Genomic DNA, 18,651 nt, shown 5'->3' on the forward strand with positions numbered 1-18,651 from the left:
CTATTATAAAGAATAGAGGAGTGACTCTCCAGTTTTCTCTTTTATTCCAATTACCAATAATTTAATGAGAATCACTAAGGATCACTAAACTGGCTAGAAGGAGGAGGCAGGGCTACTGAACGGGGTGAAGACTTGGATACTGCGTGCTTGTCACATCGGGGAGAGGCATGTCTCAGGACATCTGTTGCTCAAATGCAGGAGGAGGCCCAGGTTGGCACAGCCTCTGAATATACCTGGACAAAAGATGCAGGTAAGAGGCAGAGAGCTGATTTTTCATTGCAGCACCACTAGGGAGAGCAAGAGCATCACATGCCTGGCTATGCCAGCTTGGACTTAGGAACATGAGCTTAATTTTTATGTAAAAAAAGAAATCCACAGCATTCAAGAGACAGTCTCTGAAAGGTCAGCTGAAGAAAACACTCCCTGCCATTTCTCTCCTGAAAGCACAAGGAAAAGCGACGTTCTACAAATTATTTTCCACAAGTATTTCCCTTGCTATGAGTCACTCATGTGCAGCATGTATGTTGGCTCAATCTTTGGAAGAGTGCTGTGGGCAGTGAGCACACAGTCCCCAGTGGGACTGAGGGCTGTTCTAGAGCAAGAGAGGTAGAGTAAGGGAGTTGGACTAAATGGGTCTTTGGTTCCACTAAGCAAACAGGGGATCTAATCTAACACTGTCCACCACTGTGCTGAGGGGGTGGTGTGTGCGTCTCCAGCACCAACACCTGTGAGGATCTCGCAACATGGACATTTCTGCAGCAAGATTTCCTGCTGCTCCCAGCGTGTCCTTCTCTGGAAGGGCCCATGGTCCTGCATGATAGCCAGAGGCAGAGACATGTAGGAGAAGAGAAGAAATGGGGGGGTCGGGGTGGGGGTGGGAAGGTGAGAAACAAGAGGTGGAGGGAGAGAACCCAGGCCCTGAGAGACTTGGAGCCATTTCCCAGGAACTGGGTCCCAGCCTCTTCGGTTCTCTTAATCACTCTGCCTCATGTCCCCCATGAAATAGGAGTGTTTGCCACGGTAAGACAGGGTGCTTACAAAAGGACTGAATTTTCCAGGAGCAGGTTGGGGGGCTCATGGGAGAAATGCAAATGTTCAGGAGAGCAGAGGGTAGAAGGACGTTGCCTCCAATCTCTGTACAGCTAAAATCAGAGAAATGATGGCAGCAAAGGCAGAGAAATTATGTAGGACTCATTCTTTAATATATTTATTAGCAAATATTTGTCAGGCTCACTCAAGCAGGGACCTGCATCAAGAATTCGCTGATGGAGGAGTTGTGTCTGGTGTCACATTTTGGGGGCTTCCTGCTTGGGACTGTGGGCAGAGGATAACATCAACAAGGTGCTTCAGAATAGTTTTAGTCCCTTTCCTGACAGACTCTGACATCTTATAAACATAGAGAAAAGATAGAGGAAAAAGCAGCGAGGCCTCAGAGAGCTCTTTTTTCTTTTTCTCTCAAGAGATGATAATGAGCCTTTAGAATACATCACCAGCCACTATTTAAGACAGAGTCCCTTGAAAAGGTAGCAGATACCCATGCCCAATGTTGACGTTCAGAGTACCTGAACTCAGGGAGCACACACAAGTCAGGAGCTGTGCAAAATATCCTGAGCATGTCAGGAGAGGAGAAAGAACATTCTGCTATAAGCCAAACATTTTATAAAGATAATTACATTTTTCAAAGAGATTAAAAAATCTGTCTAAAGTGATGTTAGTTTGGGTCCTGGACTGGTGAAGGGGACAGAGTCTCTGTCTCTCCCTACTCCTCACTCCATGGCCAAATCAGTGACCTACAAATGGCAGGGTGGAGATCCAAACTCATATATTCGATGCCACGGATCCCCATCCTAACCTGTGCCCCACACTGCCTGCCATTGTATCCAACTGCCTCTTCAGAAAAGGTCAGAAAATGCTCTACTGTTGTTTCTGAACTGTCAGAGTCTTACTTTCTACTTTGAGAATTAACCTTTCTGCTATAGCTGTAACACCATGATTATTGTTAGAAGGGGTTTCTAGAACCCATATGTGCTGGCTTTGTTAGTTCTTTTCTTGTTGAGAAGCTGGTCAGGGTGTGGGTGGGTTTTTTTTTTTAGGCTGTTGTGATGTGACCACACATTTTACTGAAAGAAATGTCAGAAAATATACTCTACCAAAGTCCAAAACTGTGCTGTTGACAAGTTACTTGGATAGGCTCCACACTCTGGACTCCCTGGTATGATTTGTGTCTAAAACAGGGGAGGAAAAAACTCTGTTTTTACTTTTCCCCCTTGGTGGCATATCTTATCAACAACACAATGCTCTCTATATTGCTTGAAAGGATCAATAAATGAGTCGGGTGGTAATGGGTTCTAACTTGATAGGATTGTAGGGATTAGTGCCTTTAATCTCCATGGAGCGACCAGGTAGGGTGATGCTATAATATTCTTTTTTAAAATCCCAGACAGGATACTCTTGCTAACCAGCCTGCTTGTTATATTTGGAAGGCTGCTTGCATCCTGGAAGCTTGGCAGCATTTCAAGGTGCAGTATCTTGTGCACCTTGACATGATGCACTTTAGAAGTGTCTTCGATAGCTTGGTGCGAGAAAAGACTATAGTAACTTAAATGTCAGCTTTGGCAATTATTCTAAAGAACCATGGAAGTCTGGAAAGGATGTTTTCAGCCTTCCACATTTCTCCATACTGAATGGGGCAGATACTGATAGCTGTTCACCACCAAACCTGTTTCCTTCTTTTTCCTGGGTGCCCATCTAGGCTACATTGCTCAGTATCCCTTATAGTGGGGAGTGGCCATGTGATCAAGAGGGACAGTGAGAAGTGTTAATGTGTGTTGCTTCCAGGTGTGGCCCTTAAAAACCTTCCCAACCATCCTCCAAGCTTTATCTTTCCCCTCTTCTGGTTGACAAGTTAGAGATAACCCTTGAGGAGAACTTGGAGGGCACGAGTTTTAAATAATAGATCCACAAGCATTCCATGACCCTGACTGTGGGGGGCAGCCAGCTCTTTGGACTCTCAGGTAAACAATAATAAACTTCTATTGTGTTTGATCCATGACATATTTGGGGGTCTACTTATTACCATAGTCTAGCCTATGCCAATGAATATACTGCCTGTCACTGATCAACTATTTCTATATCACCAGTCCTGATAATTTTATCTCCTAAGTCCTTCCAAAGCTTCCTTTGCTCTTAGAACAAAATGTCAAATTGTACCATAATCTATGAGAGTATGTAAGATCTAGCCCTTGTCTGCTCTCCTCCACACTCCAGCCACATGTTATGCTACTTTCTTCTCTGCTATCTATACTACTGCCACCCCAGCCATTTTACTCCTTTAGAGGCAGCCTGCTCTTGCTACCTCAGGCCCTTTGTACATACTGGTCCCAATGACTGAAATACTCCCTCCTCCCCTAACCCTTTATCTCCTACTAGGCCTTTTGAACTCTTCTCAAATAGAGAAAAAGTATAGGAGTGACTGGATTGGATCACCTTTCAAAAAGAATGCTCATCATACTCATGGCTTAATATTTGTTATGTTTAAGGGTTGGGAAGAATTTGTGAAGCTGCATCTTACAAGCTGAAAGCACCTATGTGCAAAGAGTTATTTAATGAGAAATAGCTAGCAACTCAAATGTATAAGTACATGAGTTACTCTACATAAATTACGTAATATTCTTAATATAGACTATAAAATAGCCATTAAAATTACACCAAAAGAGAGCAATGAGCCAGTTGTATTTGTAAAAGTAATTCCTACTGCCATTGAGTGTTACAACACTCAGTATTTTGACTGGAGACGTAGCTCAAGGATGATTTCTTTGTTCAGCAAATTCATGCTCTACTGTGCAATCAAAAGCAGACTCTTGTCCACCACTTTGAATAAATGTCTTATTTAACAAAAGGCATAATGACAGAGACACCCAGATGTATTTCAGTTAGCCATGATTAACACCAATGATTCTATGAAAAAAAATAAAAATAAAAACTGTACTGTGCATGGCCAGGCCAAAAACTGGGCACAACCTGAGATCTCACGAAGCAATCACCAAGAACAAGTCTCTGGATGAAGTCAAGGAGACAGGGCACCAAATGGCATGAAAGAACTTGGCCAAAGCGAGTTTTAGTGTCCTTGGTTCCCCATGGTAGACACTTTCTCACCTGGATTCTGGTTCTCTCAATCTCCTAATTTAAGTGCCCACTTCCTTGCTCTGCCTCTTGCTCCCCATTCTTTTACTCCTACCAATCTCAGCACTCAGGAAGAGATCTGGCATGGTCTGTTATACCTCCAGGCAGTGTCTGGTCTCTGAGGCGTGTGTTCACAGTGATTGGGTGGGGAAGGATGGTTCTGCACAAGACGCCTTGCCTGTACCAGCAGTCCCTGCACAAAGGGCAGCTCTTTCGAGGGAAGCCCTGTCTGAGGGTTTGTCTGACTCATTATCTGCAAGGGCAGGGCCTGAAGGGATCTGGTGTGGCAGGTTTCACTGATGAGGGTGGATATGCAGGCCAAGGGAAGCTTTACAGAAAGAAGCTAATGTATGATGACAGAGAGAGATTTATGGTTCTGATTTCCTGGAGCTACCAGGATATTTCAGAGAAAACCAGACTGGCAATTCTTTGGAAACAGCATGCTTTAGATTAAGATCTTCCTCCTATTTATTCTAAACTGAGTTATGTGACCTATAAATCACAAGCAGAGATTTAAGATAAAAGAAAGTCCCAAAGCAGGGGTGCCACTGTCTGTCCACTGGGTATAATCAGGGAACCCAGCTGTGGGTGTGCCACAGGAGGGTACAGCTGATAAGGACAGCAATCAAGGGATTGTAGATGGGCCCTGGCACAATAGCCATTCATTTCTTTGCATTGTGAAAGTGAAGACCCTTAGGGTAGATGGCACCCATTAGTGGTCCATAGGGAGGGAGATTTAGCCACCGGGCTTTGTTTGGCTCTGTGTTGATGACTTTTTGCTTTTTAATTGAAGGTAAATACCTTCTTATTTTTATTTATTTATTTTTAAGATTTTATTTATTTATTCATGAGAGACACAGAGGGAGAGAGAGAGACAGAGAGGCAGAGACACAGGCAGAGGGAGAAGCAGGTTCCATGCAGGAAGCCTGATGTGGGACTCAATCCCAGGACTCCAGGATCATGCCCTGGGCCAAAGGCAGGCCCTAAACTGCTGAGCCACCCAGGGATCCCTGGTAAATACCCTTTTAAAGAGCATACTACCACCTCCTTTTGTCTACTCCTCCCCCACTTCCCTTTCTGTTCTCTATAGGCCTCTGAGTTTGCAAGGCCAACTGGGAAGCAATTCCTATATCACAACTCCTAATAGCACTGGTTGTTTTCGTTAATGACTCTTACCCACTTCTGATGAGAAGAAGCTCCAGATTCTTGTTGGTCCTATCTCTGTCATCATCTCTCTGATGTTACTCTACCCTTTACCTTTCCATTACCACTGCCCTGAGTTTGGTCCTTCATTATCTCTTCTCTAAACTATGACAGCTTTTTCTTTCCTTCTTTCTTTTTTTTTTTTTTTTTAAGATTTTAGTTTTAAGTAATCTCTACACCCAACACGGGGCTTGAGCTCATAACCCTAAGCTCAAGAACATAAAATGTTCTACCCACTGAACCAGGAAGGTGTCCCAACTACTATGACAACTTCTTAACTGGTCTCTCTGTCCCAGTATTTCCTATCTTCAATCCATTTTACATATTGCTATTGGCTTGCTCTTCTGGAAGGATGGCTCCTCAGTGTCACTCTCTTCTGCCTTTTTCTGAACTCCTTGGCCAAGCGTTTAAGGTCTTTCATGCCACAGTTGCAACACACCTTACTAAAGTTTAAGCCCCTCCACACCATTTCTATACTCTGGGCTCCTGCCAGACCAAAGCACATACTATTCGCTTACAGTCTTGAGGTTTTCCTACTTCCATGAATTTTTCACATTCTTTTGTCTATTTGGAACACGCTTTGCTTCCACCTTTGCACCTGTAGTATGCAAGGCTGAAATAAGAAACCACCTCTGTCCCAGCCAGAATTCATCTTTCCTCTAAACCTCTGTAGCACTGTCCATTTTCAGGGTGACTGAAATTCTTGGGTTAGCTTTCCTACTACCCCTGAGTCCCGGAGAATAGAATCTATATTTATCTTTGTATCCCCTAGCTTGATACAAGGCTCCATTAATATTTGAACAGATGAATTAACACATGAATACATTTCTCACCTGCAACTTGGCAGTTAATTGTCACATTCACTCCTTGCACTGTTTTGATGGTGCTTCCCACATCAACTATGATTGCAGGCTCCTCGGTGTTGATCACAGTCGCTCGTGATGTCTTCACTAGTGGTTTTCCTGAAGGTGAGAAGGAATGTGAGATTTTACTAGATGGTGGCTGTGGGCGAGGTGTTCCCTTGAACCATGGGATGACCCACAATGAACAACTGGTATTCCCAGGCTTTTCCCACTAACCATGTTTTCCTTTGAAAAAATTGTTAACCGCATGATATAGAAATCATCCACCTACCCACTCATCCACCATAGAATTGTCAGGAAAAGAACACATATTGAAGAATCTGAGGATGAGCATAGTATCTAACAAGCTGGGATGATTTGTGCATTTTATCATCACATTTACAAATGACATTATATCTCCTATTTTTAAGGGCTTATTTTTTTAAAAGATTTTATTTATTTATTTTTATTTTTTAAAAAAAGATTTTATTCATCCATTCATGAAAGACACACACACACACACACACACACACAGAGGCAGAGACACAGGCAGAGGGAGAAACAGGCTTGACGCAAGGAGCCCGACGTGGGACTCTATTCCAGGTCTCCAGGATCATGCCACAGGCTGAAGGCAGGCACCAAACTGCTGAGCCACCCGGGCTGCCCTAAAAGATTTTATTTTTAAATAATCTCTATACCCACCATGGAATTCAAACTCACAACTCTGAGGTCAAGAAGCACATGCTCCACTGACTGAGCCAGCCAGGCACCCCAGCTTATTATTATTATTTTTAAAGATTTTATTTATTTATTCGAGAGAGAGAGAGACAGAGAGAGAGACAGAGAGAGAAGCAGGAAGAGACACAGGCAGAGGGAGAAGCAGGCTCCATGCAGGGAGCCTGATGCGGAACTTGATCCTGGGTCTCCAGGATCATGCCCTGGGCTGAAGGTGGTGCTAAACTGCTGAGCCACCCAGGCTACCCCCGGCTTATTTTTTTAATTAATTTTCTTACTTTGAGATAATTATAGCTTCACATGTATTTGTAAGAAATAATACAGAGCAATCGCGTGTGCTATCTAGATCCCCCTAATGGTAACATCTTAAAAACTATGGTATCATTATTAGGACACTGACACTGATAAAGTTAAACTACAGAGTATTTCCACCACTACAGGAGCCCAAATGCTGTCCCCAACCCTGCCTTAATCCTTTGACAACCATTAATCTCTTCTTGATTTCTATAATTTTGTCATTTTAAGAACATTATAAAAATGGAATCATATAATACTGTAATATTTTTAAAATATTTTTTTCCAATCAATAGTTCTCTGGAGATTCTTTGGGGTCACTCATGCTACCATGGTTGTGTCTATCAATAGTTTGTTTCTTTTTATTGCTGAATAGTATTCCATGGTACAGATTTATCATAGTTTCTTTAGCCATTCATTGTTTGAAGGATATCTGGGTTGTTTCCAGATTGTATATATTCAAATAAAACTGCTACAAACATTTTTGTACAAGTCTTTGTGTGAACATAAGTCTTCATTCTTCTGGGATAATTGCCCAGGAGTGCCACTGCTAGGTCATATTGTAGTTGCATGTTTAATTTTTTAAGAAACTGAACTGTTTTCCAGAGTGGCTGTATCACTTCACATTCTTATCAGTAGTACATGAACAATCCAGTTTCTCTTCATCCTTGCCAGCATTTGGTGTTGTCATTAGTTTTAATTTTAGCCATGCTGATAGGTGTATAGCGATACCTCACTGTGGTTTGAGTTCTCATTTCCCTAATGGCTACTGATGTTGGATAGTTTTTCATGTGCTTATTTGCCATCTTTATATCCTCTTGGTTGAAATGTCTCTTCATGTCCTTTGAGGATTTTCTAATTGGATTATTATTTTTTTGTTGGGTTTTGAGAATTCTTTATATTCTAGATATTAGTCCTTTGTCAGATATATGGTTTGCAAAAATTTTCTCCCACTTCTGTAGCTTTTCATCATCTTAAACAGGATCTTTCACAGAACAATGGTATTCTTAACTCTGATAAAGTCTCATTTATTAAGTTTTCCTTTCATGGATCTTGCTTTTGATAATAAGTCTAAAAACTATTTATCTAGACCTAAATCATGAAGATTTTCCTATTCCTTTTTGGTAAAAGTTTTATAGTTTTACATTTTACATTGAAGCCTTTGATGCATTTTGAGTTAATTTTTGTATAGGTGTGAGACTTCAATCAAACTCCATTTTTTGGCCTATGGGTGTACAGTTACTCCACCAAGCTATCTTTCTTCCATCATACTGTTTTGTACCTTTATCAAAATAGGTTGGGCATATTTTTATGGATCTGTTTCTAGTTCTCTCTTCTGTTCTACTGTTTTGTGCATTTATCCATCTACCAATACCACATAGTCTTTATTATTTTATTTTTTAAAAAGATTTTGTTTATGAGAGAGAGAGAGAGAGAAAGAGAGAGAGAGAGAGAGGCAGAGACACAGGCAGAGACAGAAGCAGGCTCCATGCAGGGAGCCTGATGTGGGACTTGATCCCTGGACTACAGGATCACACCCTGAGCCAAAGGCAGATGCTCAACTGCTGAGCCACCCAGGTGTCCCAGTCTAAATTATTTTAACTATATAATTAATCTTGCAATTGGGTAGGTTGATTCTTTCCACTTTATTCTTCTTTGCTATTCTAGTTTCTTTACTCAACATAGGTTTTCAATAATCTTATTTACAACCATAAAATCTTGCTGGGATTTTGATAGGAATTAAACTACTATATCAATTTGGGGAGAATTAGTACTTTTTAACTGTGTTGAATATTCCAATTCATGAATACTGTATGTCTATTGATTTAGCTCTCCCTTAATGTCTTTCAGCAGAGTTTTGTGATTTTTAGCATATAAGTTCTGTACACATTTTGTTAGGTGTATATCTATTTTGATTTTATTGAGGGATGGCAAATTATATTGTATTTTCAATTTCAGTGTTCATTGATAGCATATAGATATGCAGTTGATTTTTGTATAAACTGTGACCTTGTTGAACTTAGATGCTAGGTTTAGGACTTTTTGTGGGCGGATTTTTTGGTATTTTCTAAGTAGGTGATCATTTCATCTGCAAATAGTTTTATTTCTTCCATTCTGATCTGTATGCCTGTCATTTCCTTTTCTTGCATTATTTCACTGGATAGAACTTCCAGCACCAAGTAAGAGTGCTGAAACTGAATAAGAATGTGGAGTAAGAGTGGTGAAAGTGGGTTTGGGGTATGCTGAGTGATTTTCAGTTGAAATCTGGACATTTTCAGAGTATGTTATGCAAATCTGGATCTTATTTAAGCCTACTGTTTTAGCTGGCTTACTCTGCAACAGCTAAGGTGGGGGAGCAGGGATGGGCCAACTTATTACCGCCCAGTGGAAGTAGAGGTCCAGATTCTCCACCTGGCCTCCTCTGTTACTCAAGTGGAGGGGCTCCTCATTACTGCCAAGCAGGGGTGGGACTGCTGGCTCCCCACACAGTCTCTAGTGATCCCACCATGGGAGGCACCTTATGGCTGCTGGGTGGTAGGTGAAAGTCCTGACCCTCCGAGGGGCCTTCTGTAACACCACCCCAGAGAAAAGGGTAAGGAGGGTGCTGCAGGGTGAGGATGAAATTCCAGGTTCTCCATGTGCTTTCCTCATTACACTGTGGGGATGAAATCTGTCTTCTCTGACACCGGGTCTGTGGGGGTACTGCAGAACATCATTTCAGTCTGATGAGGTGGCGTCTAGGTTCCCCATGCAGCTTTTGCTGGTGTGGGTGGCAATGGAATACAGTATATTGTTTTGAAGTAGAGCTTCCCAAAAGTTTTCTGTCTTGTTAGGCCACTCCTTTCCTGTTCCTTGGCTAGCAAGAGCAGTCTCTGGTTGAAGCATTCTTTTGTACGTGTTCTTATTGCCTTTCCTAATGGCTGGCTTCTTCAGCTACAAGTTTGGGAACTGAAAGGCTAAAAGAAAACCTGAGGAAGGAACAGTTGTGTAGTTACTCAGTTCCCAAAGCCTCTAGCTCTCTTCTCCACTTTTTAGTCTTCTTCAGGTTGTTTCATGTGTAATCTCTGTGGATTTTAGTTGTATTTAGCAAGAAGGATGGGGAAAAGTGGGTCTATGCCATCCTCCCAGGAGTAGAAGTTCTGTATACATTACATTTTAATAGACCTTTATCAGCTGGGGAGAAAAATCCAGCACTTTGTATACATGACCACAAAATACAATGAAAAGAATCATTTATTGAGCACCCTGGGGAAATAAGGGTCCACATGAAATCATTTTTATATACCTTGTACTTAATTCTTTGTAAGGCAAATGGATTTTGTTTTAACCATGTTATATAGGACACTCTGTGATGGTTTTCATTCTTCTGTGCCTTCATTAACTGTGAAGAAGACCATAATTCAATTCAACCCTTTAACCTGTTTTTTCTACTTTCTACTTTTTGTTTTATCCCTCATCTATTTATCCATTATTCCTGCTTGCACTGTCACACAGCCTCCTGTTACAAGCTGTCCCTCTTTCTTCCCCTCTCCCCTTTTAATTGTGCTCTACGTTATTAGGCTCATTAAAACTATGGTCAAAGGCAGAAACTTGAGTGAGTTTTGACGATGTGCACAGGTTCTCCATATCTGTTTTGACTGTTTAGGGATCTTCCCCTTATTTCACCTATATTCCATATATTTGAGACTATGTATAACTTGATGTGAAGATGAATGACTTTGTACTACGGTTTCTGAGAGTAATGCAGGGTGATAATAGAGGGACACCGCTGCAATGACACTGATAAATCTTGGGTTATATACCTTACCTCCCTACTGGCAGGAAGCTCTCCAGCTCTAACTGGTAAATATACCCTAAATCTAATCCTGTGATCCCCTTTGTCACTAGGATCTGAAGCTGCTACCTTCTCTGGCTGCACTGCTCAGAGCCTAACTGGTCTCACTTCCACTTGTCTTTCACTACTTGTGTCAGCTGGAGTGATCCTTCTCAAACACAAATAAGATAATCCATCTAACTGCTTGAGTTAAATTATCTAGTGTGTTATCAGTACAATTAGAACAAAATTTTAAGCTCTTGACCATCTGTGTCCCCTATATGATCATCTGTCAACCTCTTCTACCTCACTGAGGACACAGTCCTTGTCTATCACTGCTCCAGTCACACTGGTCTCCTTTCCCTTCCTCTAAAACATCAGCTCATTTACCATGGCTCTTCCCTTCCCCTGCCATCCTCCAGCTATAGACTTCTACATCACTGTCTTCCTGTGGTTGCTCAGTACAAGTAATATCTCCTAGTGAGGCCTTTCCTAACCACTCCATCTAAAGCACATACCCCCTTATCCCTGGCCAATCATTACGTATCTCACCACCAACTTAATTTTCTTTATAAGCAAAGAATTATCAGAATTTATAATTCATTTGTGTATTTTCTGTCCCCCCATCCCTCATCACGTAGCCTCCATAAAAGATCACATCTCTCTTGTCCTCTTTTTCATTCCTACTACCTAGTCCTGGCAGATGGTAGGTCCTCAATAAATATCTAGTAAGTGAAAATATGTGTGCATATGGTGTGCTACGTGTATTATCTGAATTTGGTTTTGCTCTCATAACAAGGCAGGTAAAATATTTCTTTTATGCAATCAAGAAACTTAGGTTCAGGGAGGCTTCATGGATTGTCCAAAGCCACAGAACTACACTGAGTAGGGCTAAACTTGACCCTGGATTTTTTACCTAAAGTCCAGTGCTTATTATAGGGGATCTCAAATCGTTGCCTGTGGACTGGCTGCCTCAGAACTCCCAGGGTACTTATTAAAAACATAATCTGTCCTGCTCTACTACACATTGCCTCACCATGTAATAAAAACAACTGCGCCAATGCAGAAAAGTAGGTTAGGGACCAGAGAGTTTCAGACTCACAATTACTAGGTTATTTTTCCTATAGGAATTTTAATAATAATAAAGGTGGTTTTTATAGCTGCAAGTGTATAGCTATAAAATTCAAATGTCACTGAATTAAATCCAGCTCTTAATTAATTATATTGAGCTTTTGCTCAAAAGTAATGGCCTTTTGTCCTATCACTGGAAGGGCTGTCGTTAGCATAGGCTACTTGTGTGTTTCTCATTACCTTCATGATCCATTGTTAAGACAAATCACAAAGTTACCCAAGTATTTATAATCAATGGAAATATACAGTGAAAAGAATGCTTTTTAACCACTCAACCTCTTATATAGATTAGAGAAAACTTGTATCTATTCTTGAGTCCCATTCTGGATCTACTACATTTGAATCTCAGGTGGTTTAAAACCAGTACACAGGGTCACAACTTTGACTTGGGACATGAAGGTTCTCCCTGTCCCAAGAACAAGTCAGCCATGAGAGAGTTTCAAGTGCCTTTTGATTTGCTCCTTCATGGTTGCCAAGAAGATGGTTTCATCCAGTGTATGTAACCATCCCATGCCAGTATGCAGAAGCAGAGGCTTCTCCAGGACAAAGTTCAGACTCCTGATAGAGTTGTCTGTTCTGGGATGGAAGCTACAATCTCTATTTTTAACAAGTTCTTAGGTAATTCTGATACACAGCCAGGTTTGATTATCAACAAATTACACCCTTTTAGTTTTTCTGTAACTGATTTCTCTGATTCCTGGTGAGTTGGGAGATTTCTTCTGAGAGAACACTACTAGTTCTCTATTTGAGATTTTCAAGTTGGAGCTCTGATTTTAATGGTCAACTAACAACAACAACAATAACAACAAAAATATGAGCCTATTATAGAACACTTGGATGATGACTTAATAAGTGAATGCTGCTATATGATGCCATGCCTAGGTTTGTGTCTGATTAGAGTCACATTAATGAGTCTGACTTTAATTATGGAGGTTACCTAAGAAGAAAAAAATAGAGATGTAGAGAGAGAGTGAAGTGATAAATTATATGCTTGTGCTGAGGCAGTGCTAAAAAAACACAAAAGGTAATTGCATGCTGTAAGTACCACAAGAGTGGGCTGGGCCTCAAGAGTAGGCCGTGATAGCAGGGCGTCTGCAGTGTGAGCCATGCCTGGGCTGTCAGGCCTGTGGGCATGCACTGCTGGTGGCTACTCTCTTCTGCAAGTCAGCTCAGCCTGCAGATTGCATGTGTGCTGCTACCTGATGTGAACTGATAGGGTTTATAGATGATTCTTTCATTTAATCTATGAATTCGTGTTACAGATGAGTAAGAGCTATACAGAAGGAGGTTATGCCTCATTTTATATGCCTAAGAAAAACAAAGAAATGGAAACAGAGGAAAGTGTTTCCATTTATTGGGACTAATACAAGGAAAAAAGCCAGGCTGAGAGAGTTGTACCCAGAAATAGAAGCATTAAGAGAATCGTTTTTGTTCAGTTCAGACCTCATACCCCTTAGCTATTGGATTATGGTTCCTGTTATAAGTAACGTGGAACAGGGGAAATAGAGCCTCACTACTGGTAAGCGAGGGCATCCCTTGTCCAAAGGGTGAATGTGAGGCATAGCTAAACCTTGTGTGTCAGTATCCAACAATGTGTTACATCATGATGCCCTTACAGCAAAGGTGTTTGGGCATCCAGGCACTGTCCTTACCCTGAAGGATGATCCAGTGGAGAGACAGGCATGGACAAATGAGCAGCCCAGGAGCAAATGCTCAGAAATACATTCCTGTGTATAATCTGGGCTCTGGCTCATGCCTCTTTCCTGCATGTGTGACTCTGGGTAAAATCAAAACCCAATGGGAAAAAAATCTGAACATATGTGCCTGAAAAATATCTTTGGCCCAGCATAAAGGTGATTGAGAGAGGAGCCAGAGGAGATGGAAGGTTTGTTTTTTGAGTGCAGCCAAGAACAGAGAGCATTGTAAGTAACTTTTTCTCAGGGCCCAAGTCCAGGCCTCTGCTAAGAGGAATTTTGTTTTTAACAGCATGATGCCTTCCATTTTACAATCCATGGCTGATACTGATTTGCTACTAACCAAACTCTTTTCTTCTTCCTGGTCATACAGCTAGGTCATTTCCCAGCCTCTTTGCTGGGAAGGTATAAGCAAGGTACCAAGTTCTAGCTGCTGGGATGTGAGAAGAATGCCACTTCTTGACTCAACCTACAAAATCCCTTTTGAGCACTAATTTACTTAGACTTTGTGTGAACAAGAAATAACCTATCATATTTTAGCCATCATTATTTGTGGTTTGGTTTGTTATAGTAGTTAGCAAATGTTAATTAACCCAGGCTTAGTGAATATTTATTGACTCATTAAATGAATCAAATGGATTTTCTTTTGATTCTTCTGACATTGAGTCACACATATCATTTGATTGCCATTACTGGCCACTGAAAAATGAATCGTGGGATGTCTGGGTGGCTCAGCAGTTAAGCATCTGCCTTTGGCTCAGGGCATGATCCTGGAGTCCCGGGATCGAGTTCCGCATCGGGCTCCCTGCATGAAGCCTGCTTCTTCCTCTGCCTATATCTCTGCCTCGTGCTCTCTCTGTCTCTCATGAATAAATAAATAAAACCCTAAAAAAATGAAAATGAATCATACTTCAAAGACTTGTGATTTTAACTGTGGAGCTGGAGGTAATCTATGCTAGGAAGTGTGCACTTGCATGTGTCCCCAGGCAGAGTGAGACATGTTAAGGATGGCTGGGGTACAGGGCTGTAACAAAAACAGGCACAGCAGGTGGCAGGTTTGGAGACTACCAAATAGCAAGGATTGAGATTCTGAAGTGTCAACTAGTGATTGTCAGAGTCCTGCTAGGGAACCACTCAGGTATGGATTATGGGTTACATGCATGAGGACTGGGCAAGTTATTTAATCTCTTCTTGCTTTGGTTTTCTACTTCTGTGGCTGTAGAGAGGAATAAGTACATCCATGCACGTGAAACTGTTAGAGCGATTCCACAGCACAGTGTGAGGTTGGAATAAATGTTAGTGATCATTGGTATCAGCTTTGCTAAAACAAAGAAAAAATGTTATGACGGGTGTTGACGAACTAAGAAAACAGAAAGGAAAAATTTAAAGAAAAGAAAGAAGGACAGGAAAAAGGAGTAGGATCAAATCTGTTATTGAGAAGGAGCTCAACTGCTTCTATATTGAAGAACTGTGAAGGTTTCAGGATAATTAGAAGAAGTAAGGATACTCCCGAAACTACCATCAGCATCTGATAGACACAGAGAGCTTAAACATCACCCCAGTGCTGGTCTCATTGGAGATCCCAAGAAAGTAGCTATTTGCAGAGAGGCTGTGAGACCAAGTATGCCAGGCTGACTTGCTGGGGACCCCCACATCACTATTCAGAAAGCCAGCTGTGGTATCCACAGCGGCCCCAAATTTCAACTCCAGAGAAGGTGAATAAGGTAGTGACATCCACTAATGAAAATATTAGAATAAACAGCAATGAGGTGTTATACATTTCACACACTTTCAACATCTAAAACTAAACAAACTGCATTCAATCCAGATTTAATCAATGAATAATGCCTTGTAATAAGTGGGAATATCAAAACAATTCCTTAAGAGATGCTCACCTCTGCAGTTATCATAGGTTTCCCACAATGGCCACTGGCGTTAATCTGCAAAACCCCCCTGAAGTGAGAATTCCCAGTTGAAGAATTTGAGACTTGTGAGTTAAATAATGTTTAAGGGATCATGATCAGTGTGATTCCATGAAAGCCCTTATAAAGACCAACAACATCTTATACATCTGAAATGAGTAATGACGATTACTGAGTATTACCAGTCACCATCCCATGCTAGCCAGAAACTTTTCAGGATCTGGCTACCTGGCAATTTCAACAAGAGTCGCTTTGTTACAGATAATAGTTATATTGAAATGCATGATTTTTTTTCTTAGTCTGGTTCTCCTTCCAAATGCCTTTCACATTTTATAGCTCAGGGGTTTTTAACTCCTTTCTATCCCGCTGTCTCTCATGTAGGGTCTCCTTCACTTCGACATCCTGACCTGAGAGTTGGCATCAGACCTTTCAGTCCACTCTGTTGCCTGGTACCCTTTCTCATCACCAGTCCTCTGGGAACCTTTCCTCTTACTTGTTATTTTTCCAAGACATCACTGGCAAAAGCTGTACTTCTTTGCAATTTGGTCATCTAGTCTCCCAAAGATAAAGGAAGTAAATTTGTAAATGTTTGAATTTCAGGTAAGGGGAGTTTATTATAGCTGGTAGTGGTGGTGGCAGAGGGCCTGCTGTTTTTGATTTGTATGTAAGAAATTCATAGAACTCTTAGGTCTTCAAGAGACCTGGTGTGTATCTACTTAAAACCCCTCTGTTTATAATAAGGACATGGATTTATAGTTCTAAATCTGCTTCTAAATTTTGTAATGAGGCAAATACTTTCCTTAGAATCTTACTTGCTCCTTTATTACAATAAGCTTCCTTTTTTTGTAATAGTAAAAAATAAATGTTTCTCTTTCATCCAAATCATTACCTGGTTTTAGTTAGTGCAATCTAATAAAATAAATTATTACACTTTGCGTAATACGCTGACTACACTGGGAAATGTGGTGCAATATCTGATCAGAGAATACAGAAAATGGAAGATTTGACCAGAGGGTACTGGCAACCTCCAGGCTATGTTCACAGCACAGACATGTTTAGCTTGAAAATAAGCTTTCACAAGTTTGAATTAGTTGGGCTCAGTTAAAAATGGAGGAATTAAAAATGGTGTGTGTGTGTGTGTGTGTGTGTGTGTGCACGCGCGCGCGTGTGCGCATGTGCCCTTTGGTTTGGCTTCTCTGGAAAAATTAGAAAGTCTATATACATTAAATTTGGATTTTTCTATGGCAACAGTTTGATGAAAATGAGCTGTGCCCTTCAGACAGGGTATGGTAGGCAGAATAATGCTCTGTCCTTCCCAAGATGTCTACAACCTAACTTTTGGAAAAACTGTCTATGTTATGCTACATGGCAAAAAGGAAACTAAGGCTGCTAATCAGCTGACCTTAAAATAGGGAGATTATTTTAAGTATTTAGGTGGGCCCAGCCTATCATATGAGCTCTTAAAATCAGAAGAGGGAGACATAGGAAGTTTGTCAGAAAGAAGCAACATGAGAAGGGCTCAGTCCACCATTTTTAGCTTTAAAGATGGATAAAGAGAGCCAAATGCCAAAGAATACAGTAGCCTCTAGAATCTGGGAATGGCACTCAGTTCATTGTCAGTAACGAAACAGGGACCACAGTCCTAGGTTACAAGGAACTAAGTATTGCCAACAACCCAACTGAGCAAAAAACAAAAAACAAAAAAACAACAAAAAAAAACATCCTCCCCTAGAGCTTTCAGAAAGGAATGCAGGCTGTTGACATCTTGATTTTATCCTGTGAGACTATACTAAACTCTTGACCTAGAGAACTGTCAGATTATATACTTGTGTTGTTTTAACAAAGTTATAACCACAACAAAAAATTATATAAGTGACTAATGAGCACAAAAAAGATACTTGACATCATTAATCATTAGGGAAATATAAATTAAAATCACTGTGAAATATTACTTCTCATTTGTGAGCCTGGTTATAATAGTAATAAAAAAAGGATGATAAGCATTGTTGAGGATGTGGAGAAACTGGAACCCTGGAAATGTACCATGGTGAAGCTACTTTGGAACACAGTTGGTAATTTCCCAAAAAGTTAGTGGAAATGTACCATGGTGAAGCTACTTTGGAACACAGTTGGTAATTTCCCAAAAAGTTAAATCCAAATGTGGCCCATGGACCAGCAATTCCACTTCCAGGTGGAAGAGGAGGGTATATGGCAGTGGAGGTGGAAGAGAAGGAAAATATATGTCCATACAAAAACTTGCACATGAACGTTCACTGCAACATTATTCACAATGTATTCACAAAGCCAAAAAGTAAAAACAATCCAAATATCAATCAAATGATGAATGACTAAAATGTGGTATATTCATACAACAGAATATTATTCCACCATAAAAAATTTAGCATATATGCTACATTGTGGATGATGCTGAAAAACTATGCTAAATGAAAGTTGGTAACAAATGACTAGTGTTGTATGATTCCATTGATATGAAACATCCAGAACAGGCAGATCAATGGACACATAGTGTATAAGTGGTTGCCTAGAGCAGGGGGAAATGGGGGGATTGGGGACTCATGGCTAAGAGGCTTGGGGTTTATTTTTGGGATAATGAAAATGCTCTAAAAAGAGCATGCTGTTGGATGTACTAGAAGCCATTGAATTGTATACTGTAAACAGCTGACCTATGTAATATGTGAATTATATCTCAATAAATCTTTTTATCGATTCTTTTTTTATTGATTGATTGATTGATTTTAGAGAGCAGGAGGTGAAGAGGGAGAGGAAGAGAGAATCTCAAGCAGACTCCATGTTTAGCATGGAGCCAGATGTGG

The 18,651-nt window shown here is 40.8% G+C and overlaps 1 protein-coding gene across 3 annotated transcripts in view; it reads right to left on the minus strand.

Moving 5' to 3' along the window:
• Positions 1–18,651, minus strand: part of ADAMTSL1 (ADAMTS like 1) — an 871,496-nt gene that overhangs the window by 80,646 nt on the left and 772,199 nt on the right. For all 3 annotated transcript variants that reach the window (XM_072728197.1, XM_072728199.1, XM_072728198.1), the window contains one exon: positions 6,219–6,347. In XM_072728197.1, coding sequence (XP_072584298.1) covers positions 6,219–6,347 — 129 coding nt within the window. The remainder of the gene's footprint in view (positions 1–6,218; positions 6,348–18,651) is intronic.

Source organism: Vulpes vulpes, chromosome 12, assembly GCF_048418805.1.
Source record: "Vulpes vulpes isolate BD-2025 chromosome 12, VulVul3, whole genome shotgun sequence".
Taxonomy (NCBI): domain Eukaryota; kingdom Metazoa; phylum Chordata; class Mammalia; order Carnivora; family Canidae; genus Vulpes; species Vulpes vulpes.